Here is a 20468-nt window from a genome sequence, read left to right as displayed (position 1 = left end):
GGGATAGGGAGGGTGGGAGGGAGGGAGACGCAAGAGGGAGGGGATATGGGGATATATGTATATGTATAGCTGATTCACTTTGTTATAAAGCAGAAACTAACACACCATTGTAAAGCAATTATACTCCAATAAAGATGTTAAAAAAAAAATACCCAAGTGACAAAATGATCAGGCAAAGCAAAAGAAAAGGTGCAGCTTACCCCTCGAAGCAGTGGGCGACTGTCAGAACCCACTTCTTGGCAATGAGGACACAGCCACAAATGTGACCACTGGGTTCACTCTGCAGGGAACACTGCCAGGGCCACCTTCCTGGGCGGCTCGTCCGACCCCCAAGGATCCTCTTGTTCATTCGGGCAGCAGGGCGGCGCCCACAGTCTACCAAGGAGCAGGAAACAGTATGTGACTCACTACCAAAACCAGCTAGATGCTTGCATCTTTGCTGTCATGTACAAGTGATCATTTTTTCCCTTGAGCCAATCCAGTTAAATTAAGTTCATATCCCATTGTTACACCACTAATTCCCTCACCTTGTTTAGTACATAGAAGAGAAATCTTACTTCTGCTGTGACAGGACTGCCTAGATTTGGAAACATAAAAGGGCATAATATTCAGTTACATATTTATTGTTCACTTCAAACACTTTACCAGTGAAAGGCAAGAAATAGCTTATACTTAAGTTAGGAATTCTCAAGGCAGGGCTGTGGTCAGATATCACCTTGGAGGTGGAGGTATATGAAGGATGTACTTGTTTTAAGTGTATTTAATATCATCATTATACACTTTCACATTTGTGGGAAGAGAAACTATTGTTAGCAAAGTTTCCCACATCATCTTGGCTGGTGGCACCACCCATAATACTGACTCAATGATTTTCAAAGTAGGGAGAGGAAAAGGAAAGGCATTAGTCTGCTTCTCAGAATGTATGGTGAGGAGGAAGCATGTCAGACTTTTATGCTTATGAAGAGGACATGTATGTCCAAATGATGCTGAGAAATAGCTTGAGAGAAATAAAATATTACTTCAGAAAGTTAGAGAACAGAGAAAGGAATTGAATATTTAGACTAGAAAAGAATCTTGAGACTTTTTTTATCTTTTTAAGTTGAAGTATAGTTGATTTATAATATTGTGTTAGTTTCAGGTATACACCATAGTGATTCACTTTTTTTCTGATTATATTCCATTATAGGTTATTATAAGATATTGAATATAATTTCCCATACTATACAGTAAATCTTTATTGCTTATCTGTTTTATGTATACTAGTCTGTTATCTGTTAATCCCATACTCCTAATTTGTCCCTCCCTCCGTCCCTTTCCCCTTTGGTAACCATATATTTGTTTTCTATGTTGCTGGGACTTTCAGTGTTAAACTGTGTATCTATGATTAGCTGACAGGAGGAAGGGGATTAAATTCATCCCATGTAACTCTAGATGGCAGGATCAGAATCAGTAGAGAGAACTTATAGAAAAAGTGCATTCAGGAAAGGAAGAACTTTCTAAAAATTAGAGTTTAGCTTTGAAGGCAAGAACATGGTTTAAGCATCTATCGATGTGGCTGCACAAGAGAATTCAGCTTAGGGTATACTAAGTTTTAACCACAAAGTTCTCTTCCAAGCATTTATTCACAATGCAAATTTAAAAGAAAAAAAAACATGTTGGAACTGTCAAAAATACTATGACATGCTTAGAACCCTAGATATGTCAGAAGAAAGAAAAACAACCTTAACTATGTCATTTCCACATTCCTTTTGGAAGATCTACTGTATTTTCCATTTCTTGCTAAATTTGCATGGGGATATGTGTATACAATAAATTATATAATACAGAAAAAGCACATTTGCGTTTTGCCTTCTCACAACCTGAAGTCATATCTCCTCCTCACTCTCTATTTCGTTATCCTTAGTTTGTTTGTAACACTTCCAAATATCTGAAATTCATTTTGTTTATTACTAGTTTAGAGTCTCTCTGTCCACCTCTACAATGTATGTTTCCTGAGACCACGGTCCTTGGCCCCCTCATCCACTTCTACATCCCCGCAGAGCTTAACAATGAACCCGGCATAGAAGAGATACAAATAATTAGTTGTTATTTGTTAGATCTTAAAGTCATAGCTTTTAGGAACAGGAAAAGACCAAAGACTATGTATCTCAACTCTTATTTTAAAGGAAATCGCGGTTTATAGGATCACATATCTAGTTAGCAAGGCAGGACTAGGACAGGTCCACCAACTCTCAACTTAGAATGAGTTTATCTATCTATCTATCTATCTACCTATCTATCTGAACTGAAAGGGATTTTCTGGCAGTCCCAGTTTGGGGAAACAAATCACTGTTGAAAGACTCAGGTCATTGGAGGAAGTACTTCAGTTGACAACTATTCAGAAATTTGGCTGCAAGTTTGGTCTATGGGGAAAATGTCAAGACATTACAAAGAGAAATGGCCCACCTTTAGTATTATTCTTTAGAATTCTTATGTACTGATTTCTCTAACATTTATTAAAAGCTTTGGAGTCAGATAAACTTGGTTTGAGTTCAAAGACTATCACTTATCATCTGTGAGCTGTGAATTTTGAGCAAGTTATTTAAATACTCTATAGCTATGTCCCTATAATGTAACAAGCACTAAATGAGTGTTAATTCCCTCAGTTTACCTTTCTCCTGCATCCCTACCCAAGATGAAGGAGGCAATGTTGCCATGGTTTTTTAGGGGAAATTTTTCAGAAGTATATTTTCAAGGTTACTTGATTATAATTTTATTTTGTGTCTGTTTTTTCCTCAGGCTCTCCAAGTTTTATCAGTTGCCATTATTTCAATTTCTTCTGTTAACTAGTCCCATGTAACATCTGTAGAAAGTGTAGATATTAAGAATTTATTTTTAATAGGATGTGAAAAAAACTCCAAGATTAGAACCCACGTTCCTCCTCCTTAAGCATGATAGTTTCTGCAATCATCATTAAAGAAAAATGTAATTAGCCAAGAGAAAAAGATCTATGTCTACAAAGAAGAAAAAAAGCCAAATGATGTTGAAATATAAAGGCCCATAGCTATTCTATGGAAGCTCCTTTTTGATGTGACAAATGTGGATTATCTTAAATTAGAAACAGAAGAAGGGTCCTAATGATAGATGTTTGCTCCATGATCCACTCTACACAGCTCTAGTGATGGGTGTCTTACCCTTTTACCAGTAGTTCATGCAAAGTGGTCCCATTAAGGCTTTCCCAGTCGGAGTGCAATGTCAGCCACTGCTGGTCTTGCTCCTGTTCCTGTATCAGTTTGGTCACAGATGGTTCTCTGATAGAAGGGCAAATACCAGATAAATATTCAAAGTACAATGATCTTTGACCAGGCAATATCATTATTTAGCACTTACTCTCTTATAAAAAGAAGCATTAAATTATCAGCCAATATTTAAAGAGGGGGATTAGTATTCGAAGAAGTTTGGCATGGAATGTGATCAGCAAGAGGGGAAGTTACTAAAAGTATCCTGAAGCAATTAAGATCCACACTGTTACAGCTATTTTAGTCATTCTCTCTGCTGACATGTATTTGAACTTTGTGAGGTGTTGGAATTCTAACATATACGATGTAAAAGTTCCAATACCTAAAAAACAAGAGCAACTTTAGGCAGGGATCAAAAGTAAAATAAAATTTATCTGCCTGGAGTATTTTTTCCTTCACTTTTCTTGCCCAATGTATTCCTGCAATAAAGCAATACCTTAAAATAAATAATAAGTAAAGAGAATCAATGGCCATTTAGAGTCTGTTCAGACAGTATAAAATTGTAAGTGGAATTTTTTCAACATACTGCAGAATCTTTATGCACTAAAAATTAGGAAGATCTCTAGAAAGTAGAGACAGGAGTTAGACAACATCATTTTGCTGTTTACCCATATTCTCACTCAAACTCCACCAGTACTTTCCTGTCAATGCCTCATTCAATCATCAAATAAATATGCTTGTACCCAAGATGTACCCAAGATTTAAAACCTTAGGTTTCAAAAGTGTTTGCGTTTTTGTGTAAAATATCCTATTCCTCATGAAATAATTGGTTCACTTAGGCAATCCATATTTGAAGAAAATCTTTTGGATTTTGATCACCTGATGCTGTTAAGGGTAGAAGAGGTAGAGGAAATCATTTTAGATAGGAGGAACGAGGGCTCCTTCTGAATCTGGAAGTAGGAGAGAAGGAAGCAGGTACTTAGTTGGATTTGGAGATGGGGAGAGAATTCAAGAGAATTCATCAAGAGAATTCAAATCAGACAATCCGATAGTCTTTTCTTTTCAAGTACGAGGGGCTCCTCGAATGAAGGTGGGGGGTGGTGGCAGGGGTGCATGATGGTGAGGAAAGTGGCGTGTATATGAAATTGTTCCCTGGTGGAAGTATTTGGAGAAACACATCAAAGATAACTTAAAAAGAATGGCAAGCAGTGCTGAGGATTCAAATGAACCTGGAAATCTTGAAGTTGTAGCAGCATCAAGTCTGTGAGCTTAGTGACTTTCTTTTTTTGATAATGGAATGCCAATTTTTTTGTAAAAAGGGGGGCACAGGAAGGGAAGAAAAGTTAGATTCAGTGGCATTGAAAGAAAAATGATCACTTCCCCGGGTTATCGATTATTTTAAAACTACTGTCATTACAGAATAGAAAATAAAAGAAACAAAAACCTCCCCAAATCCAGTTATTTTAAAAAGAATAAAACCCTCTAAAGAGAAGACTTGAGGATAGAATAAGAACCAAAGATTAAAAACAAAACAGAGTCCTTAATCATGGATGAATTCTAATCATTTAAGAACAAATGGCATAAACCCTGCCCATGCTTTAAGAAGCATCGCACAAGCTTTAATTTATTTAGAAACTTGAAAGAACTGTTTTATATTTGAAGATGTCACAAAACCTACTGCAAAATGAGAATTCTTTCCTTCACCAAAATGAGGCTCTGGCTTTTCAGTAATCCCAGAAGTGCTGTATGCAGAGGCACAGTGGGATGGAAAATACAAAAATCAGAGGCCACACACACCACTCATGGTGTTTCTCTTGATACCTGCATCCTGAGAATTCCTTTCTGCAATAGAACAATCTGTGGCCTCCTAAATCCAGGCATCTTACTCGCAAAAAGCCAAAGGAAGATCAGCTTCAGGTTTGTTATTTAATGAAATCATTCTTTAGGCAGATATTCACAGGGCAAGAGGGACTTGCATGGGGACAAGTCAGCACAGGATTTGCACTGATGCTAGATAGGAAAATCATTGCAAAGGACGCTTCAGTCTTTCAACTCGCAAGGTCCCTTCAGTCACCTCAAGGGATGTTTTTGCATTTCATTAATTAACCTCCAACAAGAAAGGCAATTTAGCCTGAATCTCTCAGTTACACCAAGCGGAAAATCTAAGAAATTCATCATCAACAAGAAGGGAATATCATTACAAAAGTTAGTTTCCCATGAAATTCTTAAACCCTAGCATGCTTCTCATGCACAAAAATAAATCTTTCAGCCCTAGAAATGTCATCTTATGGCCCATTAAAAAAATATCAGCGAATCCATATGTCGGCTTCTGCCATTATACAGAATCTGAGCATCTGTGTGATTTCAACTTTTATTTTTTTCTTTAAATAATTTTTAAAATCATGAAAGTAATACTTATACATGGAAAAAACCCAAACATTATACAATGAAAAAATATCCTTCCCATCCAAGATGTATAAAAACCATCACTGTAAATAGCATTTGAGTATTCTTGCCAAGCTTTTTCTGTAGTCCTTGTACATACACCCCTCTTCTTTTAGTCTATACACATTGTTCTGTGTGGTGTTGAGGATGTTTTCATTTAATGATTTATCTTGGAAGTTTTTGCATAATAATAGCTAGATAATAATAATAACAATTATATTTTATTAACTAATAACTATTTTCTGTAGGGCAAGCACTAAAAGATTAGTAATTTGTTTCATATTATTTAATCCTCTCAACAACTTTGTGAAGTATGCTTTATTATTATTCCCCATTTTGGAGATGAAAAAATTGAGGCAACATGAGAATAAGTAATTTTCTCAAGGTCACACAGCTCTGGTAGTGAGTCCCTTTGGTCTGACATCAGAGTACCACTTCTAACACTATGAACATTACGCAGCCCTCCTCTATTAAGGGCACACACCATGTTCTTTCCATAGCTGCAAAGTGTTCCATTATATGGATGTACATTTACTTTACCAATCCACTACTGAGGCTGTTTCCAATTTCTGGCTATAACAAAAAAGCAGCAGTTAATACTCTTAACCATTCACCTTTGCTTACATGCACACATGTGAATTGAGAATAAATTCCTAGAAATAAAATTATTGAATCAAAATGTAAATTTTTTATGAATTTCCCCTTCAAAGAGTAATGTCAGTTTACAAACTTATCAAGGGTAGGTTTGTCTATACTTTTTAATTTTTATAACTACATACATAATGTAAGTCATGCTATTAAAACATATCTGGAACTTAACTGCTCAAAGTTTGTTTAACAGTTGGTGATGCATTTGACTTATCTTTTTCCATATTATATCAAAAGACAAATCCTGTTGGGTAGAGAGCAAAAGAGCAAAAAAGCATCTTGCTAGTGATGAAGTATCAAAGTCACTGTATCCTAAGGGAGTCTGAGCAGGGAATGCAGTCAGACCCAAATGCTTCTAGAGCAGCTATGAAATCATATACAGAGAAGGAAATTTAAGCAACAATCTACTCCAATGCCCTCTTTTGACAGTGCGAGAAAACTAAGACATAGACCCATCCCAAACGTTTGAGGGGCCCAGAGCGAGAGTATAAATGGAGGCCCATATACTATATGTCTACATATTTAGATATTATAAATCAAGTTAACAAGCTGTTAAAGAAAACATATTCTATCTTACCATCTTGATCAACATATCTTTTAGGTTCAAATATAGAATTCTTGGACTCCTTGGAACAGTGGTTTTCAAACTTTAGCATTCATTAGAATCAACTGGAGCACCAGTTACAACAAAGATTGTTGGCCCCATACCCAGATTTCCAGGTTTGATAAGTCTGAGATGGGGCCCCCAATTTGCCTATCTAACAAGATGCCAGGTGATACAGATGCTGTGGTCTGGGACCACACTTTGAAAACAGTTCACCGGGCCCCAGGTGGGCATACCTCTGGTGGGCAGACTCTTTGCCCCATGAGGTGAGGCACAGCTAAGAAGAAAGACCAGAGTGGTGCCTCGAAATCAGGGTTTCTCACCTTTGGCACTACTGACATTTTATACCAGATAATTATTTGCTATGCGGGGCTGTCCTGGGCACTGTAGGGTGTTCAGTATCACCCCTGGCTTCCACACACAAAATACTAGTATCACCACACCACTCCTGGACTGACAATCAAAAAGGTCTACAGACATTTCCTAAAGTCCCCTCAGGGCAAAGTCACCACTGGTTGAGTTCTGGGGTCCAGGGCAAGGCCCCTCTGCTCTGGGTCTAAAAGCAGTACTGCACAAAAAAGCAAGAGAATTTCGCTCAAATGTGCTTCTTGAAATGTGTGGCCGTAAGACACATATAAAAAATGTATAATTCCCCCATACCCACTGAAATGAGAAAATAGAACATATCTAGAATTCTGAAACATCTTGATATTTTGAAAGGAAGTCTATATTTTAAGGCTTAGGTGAACAATCAGATCTCTAGACAACTTGGCTTATTCTTGTCTCATTCTCAGGTCACTTGGTGTTGAGTAACGAGGTATTTCATGCTTGTATTATAATTACGTAGGGGCTGCTTACCTAAAAAATGAAAGTCAGCACAAATCCCACAAAGCAAAGGGCTTCTTTACTTTTGTCAGCAAGACAGTAGTGCAGGACTTACCTAGACATGCCACACATTCCAGTGGAAGGACCAGGTCTATTCTATGGCATCTATTGCTTGGGAAAGTCATGAGTCCTCAACCTCAGTACTGATGGTTAGTCTTGAAATACAAATGCCTTGTGTAGTGGATACATTATTTGCAATTCTAAATATCCTCCTCCTCCTCTAAATATCCTCAGTACTGATGGTTAGTCTTGAAATACAAACGCCTTGTGTAGTGGAAACATTATTTGCAATTCTAAATATCCTCCTCAGAACTTGGAACCTTTCTGTTAAACGTTTCGTATCTGATTTCAAAAATCTTATCTTAAACCCTGTCATGTTATTGTCTCTGTTTGGTTCCTATAGTTTAGACATGTTAATATTAAAAGCTAGTTAAATTATTTTGCCAGGTAGAAGGAAGACCTAGAAATATTGACAGAAAGGCATCATAGGTTGCAAACAAACACAACTGAACATGACCATAGAATCGTTTGTCTGGTTAGATAGCTCACCTTACACTTTATACAGCAAAACTCCCGTCAATAGAAATGTTTCAAAGAAGAGCATAAAGTCTGAGTTTATTTTTCCAGTAAAATAAGTATTTAAAAATATTTTTATTGTAATCTTAACTGAAAATATATAATTTTATTCATTTATCTACCTCAAAGGTAGAGTATAATAACTGTAATAGGCCATGATTTACAGGTACAAGAGACAAAAACTATCTCAAAGAAAAGAGAAGTTATAGGTTATAAAATTAAATTATAGACTATTCATATTTCATAAAAAAAATCAATGACATAATCCATTTCTAACATACAATTAATTGAAAACTATAGCTATTAAATATACATTCTCATTCTCATATAAATTAGAAAATAAAACTAATAAAGCACTATTTAAAATAAACATTTCATTAAAGATATAAAAAAATTAATCAATCATAAAATTAAAATGTCATTTGATCATTTACAAGATTTCAATCTTATATTGTAAAACAAACTCAATAAATGGTGTTAGGTTGTAAGTATGTTTTTGAGCAATAAGTATATACCTCTTTCAGAATCTACAGTAGTCCAAGTATTTCCTTCTGGCTATTTTATCTTCAAAAAAAGATCCCATTTCTTTTTTGATAACTTGGAGGAAAACTTTGGGGACATGTTTTTTTTAATTTTTAAGAGACAGAGACAACATTGTCTTGAAAGAAACTTATTTAGTTGTTTAAAAAATGTTTCCTGTTTGCCTTTACCTTCTTTTAGTTCATCAGTGTAAAACTAAAGATTACCAGTTTCAATTACAATATGCCATTTTTTATTCCACCAGTTCAGAAAGTCTTGGAACCAAGGTAGAATTTATTTTTCTAATAGAAGCTTTGCTTCATCAATTGCTCTTTTCTTCCTCATCTTGATATTATAGGCATAGAGAAAGTGCACCTTTATTCAATTCAAACTTTTAAGGCAGAATATGACTCTCTGGGTACATTACAAAATAAAATAATTCAAACTTCAGGGCTTTAAAAAATATTCAGTTAACAGTATTACACCACCAACAACAACAAAAATCAGCATTTTAGTACCTAAAATAGTGCCTGAATATCTGAATATCAAAAAGTAGAAATGTAATCAATCACTAAAGGGATGTGGATGGTCTTCAGGATGGCTGGTGCCTGGGGTCCAAGCACCTTCATGACTCTCCATCTCTCATCTCCACTTCTTCAGTTGGAGGGAGGAGGACGAGGTGGGAGGGTGGCTTTAATGACCTCCAAGTAACTTTTCCACAAGCCAGGGGACAGGCTGTCTGCAGCTCTAAACTCAAATCCTTCATCTTTGTGACCAAAGAGGAAAGACGTCTTCTCTCCCCAGTCCACTTAAAACAAATCTTATTGAAAAACTTTAAGTATCACAAAACCAGCCACTGTAGCCCAGGAGTGAGGTCCTTTGATTAGTCCAGCTTGGGTGAGGTATTACCTACCCCTCTACCAATCACTGAGGCCAAGAAAAGTGGGTCATGTACAAAGACGGCAGCCCCCTTTTGGATCCCAAGGATAGAATGGGAAGTGAAGCAAGTCCCAAAATGAAGGGATGAAGGTCCCAAAGGAAAAGGAGGGAGGCAGAGAAGCAACACAATAAATGTCTGCTACAAGTGACTTTACTTGAAATTTTTTAGTTCAAAAGATTATTATGCCTCAGAGTCAAGATCTACATGTTCTTTTGTTAGCTTTTGGAAGATGTAGGAAGAGTACAAGATTGGGTAGATATTAGACTTATGTTCATGAATGACACAATGGGTTATCAGTGAGTGTTCAGTGAACTCAGTTTACTCATTGCCAAAGGAATATCACCCCGGCAGAATTTAAACAAATGACACAGTCAGATGGACAAGGGTTAAAACTGATGATTAATAAAGTTAATAAGCTGGAATGGAAATGGAGACAGCACACTGGTGTTATATCAGATGGAGTCCCTTCCTAAAGGAGTTTTAGTGAGAGGAACAAATTACAAACATGTGAAAAAATAATTTCTGATACCAATAAATGCTTTGAAGAAGACAGAGTAAGAAAATAGAGAGTACCTTGGTGAGTGTGAAAGTTGCTCCAACTAGGGTTGTCAAGAAAGACCTTTGTAAATAGTTGATATACAAGCTTAGAGACACGAATGATGAGATGGAGGTGATCCTGTTAAGGTCTAGAGATCAGCCTTCCAAACAAAAAGAACTGCGGAGCCAAAGCTCCCGAGATGGGAATGAGTTTACAGCACTGGAATCTCAGTAATAAGGTCAATGTGTCTAACATTTAGTGGACAAGTGGAGAGTGCTAGGAGATGGGGTCAGAGAGTGAGGCAGGGGCCAGATTATGCTTTGTAGGCCAGAGTAAGAAATTGGATTTTGATTCCAAACTGTAAAAATAAAATGAAAAGACCAGTGGAGTTGGCATTTAGATAATATCATTACTATCAGTCCTGTCTTGGGGGTAAAAAGCAAGCCAAATTGCAGTAGGTTTCAAAGAAAACATGAAGAAGTTAAGTCATCACCAGGAGTCTCTGGTGTAGTTCCAAAAGGGGGATGCTGCCATATAAGGACTTCTAACAGAAATAACACAGGTCTTTCTGGTTAATTTCTGGGGGATTCTCAAGTTGTAAATCATGTTCTTACTTACCTAGGACCCATTCATATTCCTGCCAATGGCAATGCACTATGATGACTAGAGAATCTGATGCTCCCAAAGACTTTACAGAGATTGATTCTTCCCCATTCCAAGACCTTCTTGCTCACAATTAGCCCTGATATTTTTGGTGGAAAGGTGTGTTTTGACAATTCTGGAGAACTCATGGAAACCATCTTTGGTTTTATAAATCCTGATGTGAATCTATTTTTTAATGGTGAACATTTTTATCACAAAATGGAATGTAAGAGAGTAAAAAAAAATGTGCTTAATCCAGGATCTAGCATAGTTTTATTCCAGTTAATAACGGTGAATTTCCCTACACCACTGAGAAGTTTCCATTTACTTTCATAAATTATTCATTAACCCAACTGACACAGTTTGAGATTCAGTTTGCTAACAAATAATCCGAATTCTTGGCAGAGCTTGCTGATAGTGATCATGTGGAAATGCTTTTAGGACAACTGGTAGACTCACCTTGCTCTTGCTTATGAAACCCTCATACATAGTGGTCTCATGGTAGACCTTAAAAAATATTTCCTCTCCCTTTAGGATGTAGCACTTTTTCAGGAAAATTCTTCTCCTTCCTTACCTCAGAACAGCATGTTCCAGAGAATACTACACTCACACATTGGACTTCATGATTTTCTTCTCATCCAGGCACTCATTTAACTAGCAGCTTCTTGGGAATGTGTTAAGAAATTAATTTCCCATGCCCAAACCACATGTCTGCCAGAGAAGCTAAGAAGTTGCATGTGAAAGAAAACAACACTTCGTGGATTTGCTTCAGCTGACGTCTACTTAGAATACGACAAGCAGGTACTTATTACTATACGACTTTTCAAAAAGTGAAAAACAGGGCTTCCCTGGTGGCACAATGGTTGAGAGTCCGCCTGCTGATGCAGGGGATGCGGGTTCGTGCCCCGGTCCGGAAAGATCCCACATGCTGCGGAGCGGCTGGGCCCGTGAGCCATGGCCACTGAGCCTGCGTGTCCGGAGCCTGTGCTCCGCAACAGGAGAGGCCACAACAGTGAGAGGCCCGCGTACCGCAAAAAAAAAAAAAAAATAATATATATATATATATATATATATATATGTATATATACACACACACAAATGATATACAGCATTGTAGAATTAAGAGGGATATCGTGTAGTACTGATTTTTAAGTACCACAGGAAATTCAGGCCAAAAGAGGTCAAGGAGATGAGAAAGTCTTCGCAGAAGTCATGAGCCTTGAGCGAGGCCCTGAAGAATTTGGATAGGGAATGTAAAAACAATGCATCTATGCACACAGAGGCAGAAGCAGGAAGGAATGTGTATCTACAGAGCACAGATAAAAGACCAGACAGTACAGAAAGAGAGGAGGAGCACGTACAAGAATACGAAGTTGAAGAAAGATGAGCTAGTTACGGCAGGCCTGCCAGTTGGGAAACGTATTTGGTTAAAAAAAAAATGTCAAATGAAAAAAGACCTTTGACAGAAAATGATTTATTTCTGCCTTAGTCCATTCAGGCCTCTATAACAAATTACCATAGACTGGGTGGCTTATAAACAACAGGGATTTATTTCCCATAGTTCCAGAGGCTGGAAGTCCAAGGTCAAGGTAATAGTAGATTTGGTGTCTGGTGAAGGCCCATTTCCTCAGTCACAGACAGCCATCTTCTTGCTATGTCATCACATGGTGAAAGGTGAGAGGAAACTCTGTGCAGTCTCTTGTATAAGTTACTAATCCCATTCTTGAGGGCTCCATTCTCACGTCCCAATCACCTCTTAAAGGCCCTGCTGCTTAATACCTTCACACTGGGGGTTAGGATTTCACATATGAATTTGGGGGGGACATGAACACTCAGTTTATAGCAATTGAACATAATGTCTGTATTACAGCAGGTAGGGCTCTATTAGAAATTCAGTCATGGGATAGTGAGAGCTTTTAGGGAAACGGAGGGACCAAAAATCTCCTAACCCTATTTCCTTCACCAGTCACTGCTCATCCTTCTTTGCTTCTCTTTTTGGCAAAATTTCCCCAAAGAGTTCTACACTTACTGTCTTTTCTCTCTTCCTACTATCTCTTAGGTGTTTGCCCCCTCACTCTACTGAAACTGCTCACATCAATGACATGCACATTGCTGAAACCAATAGTCATTTTCAGTCCTCATTTTACTTCTCAGCAGCATTTGATAGAACTGACCCTCACTTCTTCCTTTATATGCTTTCTTCAATTGTCTTTCAGGATACCACATACTCCTACTGCATTAGTTGTTCTTTTTCATCTCCTTTGGCTTGCTGCTTCTCTTCTCTGATCCCCTAATGTTAGGGCTCAGTCCTTGATCTTCTTATCTTCTCTCTATATATTCCCTCTCTTGGTCACCCAGATCAAAAAATGAACAATATCATTTCTGAATGCAGACCATCAAAAATATGAACAAGAACAAGTGTTGGTGAGGAGATGGAGAAATTGGAACTCTCATGCATTGCTGGTAGAGTATAAAGTGGCGTGGCCTCTTTGGAAAACAGTTTGGCAGTCATTCAAAAAGTTCAACATAGAGCTACCACTTGACCCAGTAATTCTAGTCTTAAGTATACACCCAAGAGAAATGAAAACATATGTTCACACAAAAACTTGTACATGAATGTTCATAGCAGCATTATTAATAAGAGCTAAAAAGTGGAAACAACCAAAATGGCCATCAAATGATGAATGGATAATCAAAATGTGGCTCTATCTACACAATAGAATATTATTCAGTCATAAACAGGAATGGCCTACTGATACATAGTACAACATGGATAAACCTTAAAAGCATTTTACTAAGTGAAAGAAGTCAGACAAAAAATATTTTGCATGATTCTATATGTGAAACGTGCACAATAGGCAAATCTATAGAGACAGGAAGTAAATTAGTATATTTTAAGGGCTGAAGGGAAGGAGAAATGGAGAGTGACTGCTAATGAGCATGGGGTTTCTTTTTTGAGTGATGAAAATGTTCTGGAATTAGACAGTGATGATGATTACAACTATTTTGTGACCATACTAAAAACAACTGAATTGTACACTTTTTTTTTTTTTTTTGGCGGTACGCGGGCCTCTCACTGCTGTGGCCTCTCCCATTGAGGAGCACAGGCTCCAGACGCACAGGCTCAGCAGCCATGGCTCATGGGCCCAGCCGCTCCGTGGCATGTAGGATCTTCCCGGACCGGGGCACAAACCCGTGTCCCCTGCATCGGCAGGCGGACTCTCAACCACTGCGCCACCAGGGAAGCCCTGTACACTTTTAAACACTGAATTTTATGGTATCTGAATTATATCTTAATTTTTAAAAAAACAACTACAAGGTTTTGAATTTCCTTTCCATGGTTTACATGTAAAGGACCAGCAACCTGGGCTAGACTGACTACTACAGAGGACTGAATCTGTCTCCAAGCATCATGGAAGTCAATCAATCAATAAGGAAGCCATCCTGGATTAAATAGTTCTTACATGACAAATGAAATGTGAAGTTAGAAACTTTGTCCTGGGAGTACATGTTAGGAAAAATTACAATGTAAATCCTTATATCAGGGACTATTAGGTAATATAATAGATAACTGTCTTTGTGGTTTTGCCTAAGACACAGAAACATTCTTTGGAAGGATGTTTCTTCTGTTGACAAACTCTAAAAGATTAGGGCATAAAATAAAATTGCAACTAACTCTACAAAGGAATTTTTGCCAAAATAGTACAGCCTATTTCCAGATGATCTAACTTTTATAGAGATAAGCTTATGAGGCCAAGAGACACAGAGAATCACATTCCCTTAGACCAACTTCCTGAAATACCAGATGTCTCAACTGAGCATTTGGCAAGTATTAGAGGGCAGTCTAAATTCTGATTTGTACTGTTGATTAAATAAATGCCCATATGTTTCTGATACTGGACACGCAGGTAGCAAAGTCAATATACCATCATGAGAATTTAGGGGCTTGATTTATACCCTTGTCTAATCAAATCGTCATCATGTTTCCAGCTGGGGTGAACTCTAGAGATACCTGCAGATGTGGGTAAATGTTTTCAGATTCAGAAAAGAACTCTGAGTCCTCTCATTTGGACAAGCACTTAGTTGAGAGCCTAGCATTTCTGCTGTTAGACATGGAAAGCATGATTTAGGTCTGAAAAACTCTAAGTGCAGGTGTTTTTAATCAACTGCTTCTATCATGAAAGCATCTCAGTAGAATCCCTGCAAAACATGTAATTTGGTGTAGATCTGCATTTTAAACAAACTAGCTACAAAATATACCCCCTGAAGTAGCTGAGTGATCTATTTGGAGTTAAGTTATGTTCGTTTTGGATACTATACGACAGTGCTTTTCTCTTAAATGTTTACTGAATGAATGAATGATTTAATGAATTTATATTATAGTATCAAGATAATGTCTTCCCCACCACGTTATAGGCTCTTTGATGATGTTATTCACCTGTGCGCCCTCCACACAGTGCCTACTCCTGTACAAGACCCACAAGCTGATGCTCAAAAAACGAGGAGGAAGATACTGAATAGAATTAGTTGGGGTTGTTTTTTAAACTTCAAGTTTTGGACGCAGAGTATGTTTGACAGTATCAAGGCAGGCCCATGGAGTGGACACTCCACTCCAGAAGCTAAAAGAGGACAACTCATCCCTCTCCCCTCCCTCTGGCAGCTGGAGTGTAGGTCAATGTCTAGCCATGGCCAAAGAGACACTCCTATTAGGGACTTTGAATGTGAAAGAAATGACTCAAAGGTGCAGGGTTACTTAGAGTTAATTTGATGCACCAGCGGCAGAACTGTGAGTCTGCAGCATAGTAACTGGTCTCCAGGGACAGTGGTGACAGCAGGTCCTAAGCATCCCATTGCCACAGCAGGAATTTGGCCTCGTCTTGCCCATTTTCTGTGTTCCTGCCCCAGCCTGGTTCTCCAGATCTCTGTCAATTCATGAGCCACCCACATAAACTGAAGAGTAAACTTGCAGGCAATCCAAAAGTACAAAAACACTAAGGTTACCTTTTGTACTCATTTACTTCGAAGGTGAATCACTTCTTACCCATTAGCTCAGTCAAATAACAGTTATGGTTTTCCAACCATACTGCTCTCTCAAATTTTCCTAGCCCTCCTATGAAATAAAGTTATCTTTAAAAAATCTAAACGTCTATCTTAGATTTTAAATACCTAAGATATTGCAATGACATTTTCCCACTATGTTAAAGAAATGGAGCAAAGAGATTTTTTTAAAAATCCAATATGCACACAGTAGCCAAAGGTAGAGACCACTAAAATGGAGGAATTCATTAATGGATGAATAGATTTAAAAATATGGTGTATCCACACAATGGAATATTATTCAGCCATAAGCAGAAATAAAGTACTGATACATGGATGCATGAAAACATTATGCTTAGTGAACTAAGTCAGATAATGGTGATGGTTGCACAACATTATGAATATACTAAATGCCACTGAATTGTACACTTTAAAATGGTTAAAATGGTGAGTTTTATGTCGTGCATTTTACCACAATAAAAAATTTAAGTCCAATATTCAAAAAATTAGAAGAAATATAAAGTAGATATTTTAAACATGATTCATCCCATTTGCAACAGAACAAGGTGGCTTTTGTCAAAAGAATTTTCTGGTTATAAAATCTTTGTAGTTCCGACGCTCCTTCAGAACTCTCAGTGGAGTTATCCGTCATTACATAATCAAGTTTTCTTATTAAGAAATAACCTTGTTGGGAATGTAAATTGGTACAGCCACTATGGAGAACAGTATGGAGGTTCCTTAAAAAACTAAAAGTAGAACTACCACAGGACCCAGCAATCCCACTACTGGGCATATACCCTGAGAAAACCATAATTCAAAAAGGGTCATGTACCACAGTGTTCACTGCAGCACTATTTACAATAGCCAGGACATGGAAGCAACCTAAGTGTCCATCGACAGATGAATGGATAAAGAATATATGGCACATATATACAATGGAATATTATTCAGCCATAAAAAGAAATGAAATTGAGTTATTTGTAGTGAGGTGGATGGACCTAGAGTCTGTCATACAGAGTGAAGTAAGTCAGAAAGAGAAAAACAAATACCATATACCAACATATATATATGGAATCTACAAAAAAAATGGTTCTGATGAACCTAGGGGCAGGACAGGAATCAAGATGCAGACGTAGAGAATGGACTTGAGGAGGGGGACACGGGGAGGGGGAAGGGTAAGCTGGGACGAAGTGAGAGAGTGGCATGGACATATATATACTACCAAATGTAAAATAGATAGCTAGTGGGAAGCAGCCGCATAGCACAGGGAGATCAGCTCAGTGCTTTGTGACCACCTAGAGGGGTGGAATAGGGAGGGTGGGAGGGAGACGCAAGAGGGAGGGGATATGGGGCTATATGTATATGTATAGCTGATTCACTTTGTTATACAGCAGAAACTAACACACCATTGTAAAGCAATTATAGTCCAATAAAGATGTTAAAAAATATATAATAAATAAAAAGAAATAGAGTGAGATGCAAAAAAAGAAAAGAAAAAGAAATAACCTTGTGTCTGGTGAGAGGAAAGCAAAGCTCCTTCAAAAAGCTTTTAATCTATGTCTGATCACAGTCATATCCCCTTTCATTTAAACACAATAAGGAAGTGGTGAAAATAAAGTATAACTTAATCGATCTTGGCAAATATAATTTTTCCACTCTGGCAAAGTTTAAAACTCTCTTATTATATCATCAGTTACTCAATTTTCCAAAGATGTGGGACTTTACATGGGAAAAATGGGCTAAAGATGCTGGTATTTACATAATTCTTCAAACTGGGATAACAAAAATGGGCTGCCAGTTGCTATCCCATAATCGGATGGCTCATTAATGTAAAATTATTTCAAGTTTGTTTAGTGGAATCCTGGGAAGTGACATTTACTCAATTTTTTATTCTAGAATTTTATAAATCCTTTATCTTTTATTTCTATCATTTCTATATTTTCCCCAAATCTCACATCCATCATTGGTAAAAGAAAAAAATATATGTGTGTGTTTATATATATAAACACACACACACTCACATATATATTCTAAGACCTTTCAATTATTGTTTTCCGACCCCAATAGAACTAGAAAAGAAAACCCTGCACCAAGAATCCAACTTTAAATGTATTGATTTCAGTGTGTTTGTATCAAAGCCAGAGTGAGTGGCTTTTCATTCTAAGAAGCAAAAATGGTGAACTCTTTCGTAATTTACATTTCCTACATTACACAGGGTAAATTGAAATACCAGCAACTTCAAGTTCTATTTCTCAACTTATTAAAAAGATTTATGTTGCTTAAAAAGGAATTTTCAATAACCTCTTGGGGGGGAGAAATCGCAAGATTTTCCCATCCAGTTTCCTCAGAGGAAACCATCTTAATGCTTTTTTAAGTAATAAAAGCATTTCATTTCAGAAGTCCTTAAAATACAATGACTTCATTTACTTTTAGAGGCTTTATCAAAGTAGGTTTTCAGAAACCCGCACTCTTGAGAGCAGGTGCCTGTAATCAAATACAGTCCTTTCACCTGATCCATGTCCCATGCTTTGGAGGGCTAGGTTTGAGAGCATTAACTCACTCTGCATTCATAAGGAAGATATTATTGCCAAGTTCCGTGAAGCCCTCTGAAAAATTCATCAGGGCTACAAACTACTGACCTTACCCTAAACCCATCTGCTTGCAGGCCAGCTGACTCAGCGTCTCCTGCCAGCCATCCGCACACACGTGGTGTTCCATGGCAGATCTGTGAGCGGTCAGGAATGACGAGGAGTTCACATGTGCAGAGAGGGTCACTGAGTGGAAAAAAGGGGGGGAAACCCTAATTTAAAACATTTCTTCTCATGACACCAAATGATAACATACTTTTGCTTTACTTGCAGACATTCATTTTTATTTCTTTTAGCTAAGAACCATTTGGTGAGTTCTTACCCTGTGCCAATCACTGATTGCCGTGTGGCGGGGGATGGAAAAATGAATTAGATGTGTTCTCTGCCCTCCAAGAACTAGAGACTCTGGTGAAAGAGAAGGCAGTTCTTAACTTTTCATTATGAGTTACAAGACGGCCACAGGCAGGTCCCATTCCCATGAGTTTACCCAAGGACTTGCATAATTAGAAGGAGCTAGTTGCAACTTCATTCAAATCGTTTCAAGAAAGCCTGTGAGAATGCAAGTGTGTGAGAGGGATGTGTTAATTTCCGATTAATTTGGTATATGCACTAATTCCTCTTTTATCAAAGAGCATCCTCTGTACTTCATACACCATAGATTGTTTGTGGAAACACTGCACAATTAATGACAATATACATCATAACCGTGATTTGGCCAGATGATGCAAAGGACTGAAATAAGAGCCAAGGGAATGGAAAGAGGGATGAGTGTGGGACGATAGAATGAACCAAACTCAAGATGGTAAACTGCAACATTGGGATACTGGTGAGAGATGCCTTTAAGTCCTGTCCATGTAAGGGAGTAGATAGAAGTCTCATCTGGATCTGGAGCGAGAGTACAGGGAAGATGGAAGACCACTTGAGTATCCTCTTCCAGGAGGTGTCAATGATACAAGAATGACTGACTATTGATAATTTATTATGGGTGATAATAGTTTTTTTAAAATTATATTCAAATGAAAAGTTATATCGTCAAAACAATTTGAACCCAAATGTTTTTACATATAAGATAGACATTTCAAACAGAGAAGTAACTTGTGGGGAAGTGTTCTGTGAGTTGGAAATAACATGTACAAATCACCACTGGCAGCTTTTATAATAGTAAACCAGAACACATGAACTTAGTAAGATCTGTGAAACCAGTTAGGATTCATTTAGCTTAACTGGCTGCCAGGCATCAGAGCATAGAGCAGATGGCAGAAACAAGCAGCTCACCACAGTCCCATTCGTCGGAACTGTCTATGCAGTCGGCTTCGCCATCACACCACTGGTCACGTGACACACACTCGTGGTTTGCACATTCTAGCTCATCATCTTGGCAAAATGCTGGCAAGGGAACAAGAAGTAAGGAGACATATATTTTAGGAATGAATGTGATTATCACTAACAGGCACATCATGGTTTGCCAGCAGGAGCATCTAAGGAAGACAAAATGTGGTCACCGAGGCCTCCAAACAGGTGTCAAGACTGAAGAGCAGAACTCATAAAATCTCATTTCTGAGAGGTCCATCCATACAAACAGCAAGCATTTAAACAGAACTACTGTCTCCAAGTGATGAGATTCTCTAGTTCTAACTACAGGACTGAAGACGTGGTACCCAGAGCAGCAGAAATACCAAAGATTAGAACACAGGGCTAGAATCTGACGTGGCGAGAGCAGAGTACTGGGCATGAGCGGACTGAAGTCACCCTAGGATGAAAACCAGCTCTGTCCACATTTATGGGTAATTTTATTTTTTTTAATCTCTAGTATTAAATGACTCTCAGA

At 37.8% G+C, this 20468-nt stretch overlaps 1 protein-coding gene across 4 annotated transcripts in view; it reads right to left on the bottom strand.

Moving 5' to 3' along the window:
- Positions 1-20468, bottom strand: part of CORIN (corin, serine peptidase) — a 230071-nt gene that overhangs the window by 36830 nt on the left and 172773 nt on the right. For all 4 annotated transcript variants that reach the window (XM_081236190.1, XM_081236189.1, XM_081236192.1 and 1 more), the window contains 5 exons: positions 19916-20026; positions 18697-18826; positions 3174-3290; positions 528-577; positions 201-375 (listed from right to left, as the gene is read on the bottom strand). In XM_081236190.1, the coding sequence (XP_081092316.1) occupies positions 201-375; positions 528-577; positions 3174-3290; positions 18697-18826; positions 19916-20026 (583 nt within the window). The remainder of the gene's footprint in view (positions 1-200; positions 376-527; positions 578-3173; positions 3291-18696; positions 18827-19915; positions 20027-20468) is intronic.

The sequence above is a fragment of the Mesoplodon bidens genome, assembly GCF_964165515.1.
Source record: "Mesoplodon bidens genome assembly, chromosome: 1".
NCBI lineage: Eukaryota > Metazoa > Chordata > Mammalia > Artiodactyla > Ziphiidae > Mesoplodon > Mesoplodon bidens.
Note: the sequence above shows the minus strand (reverse complement) of the source record. Positions and strands in the feature narration are given on the sequence as shown.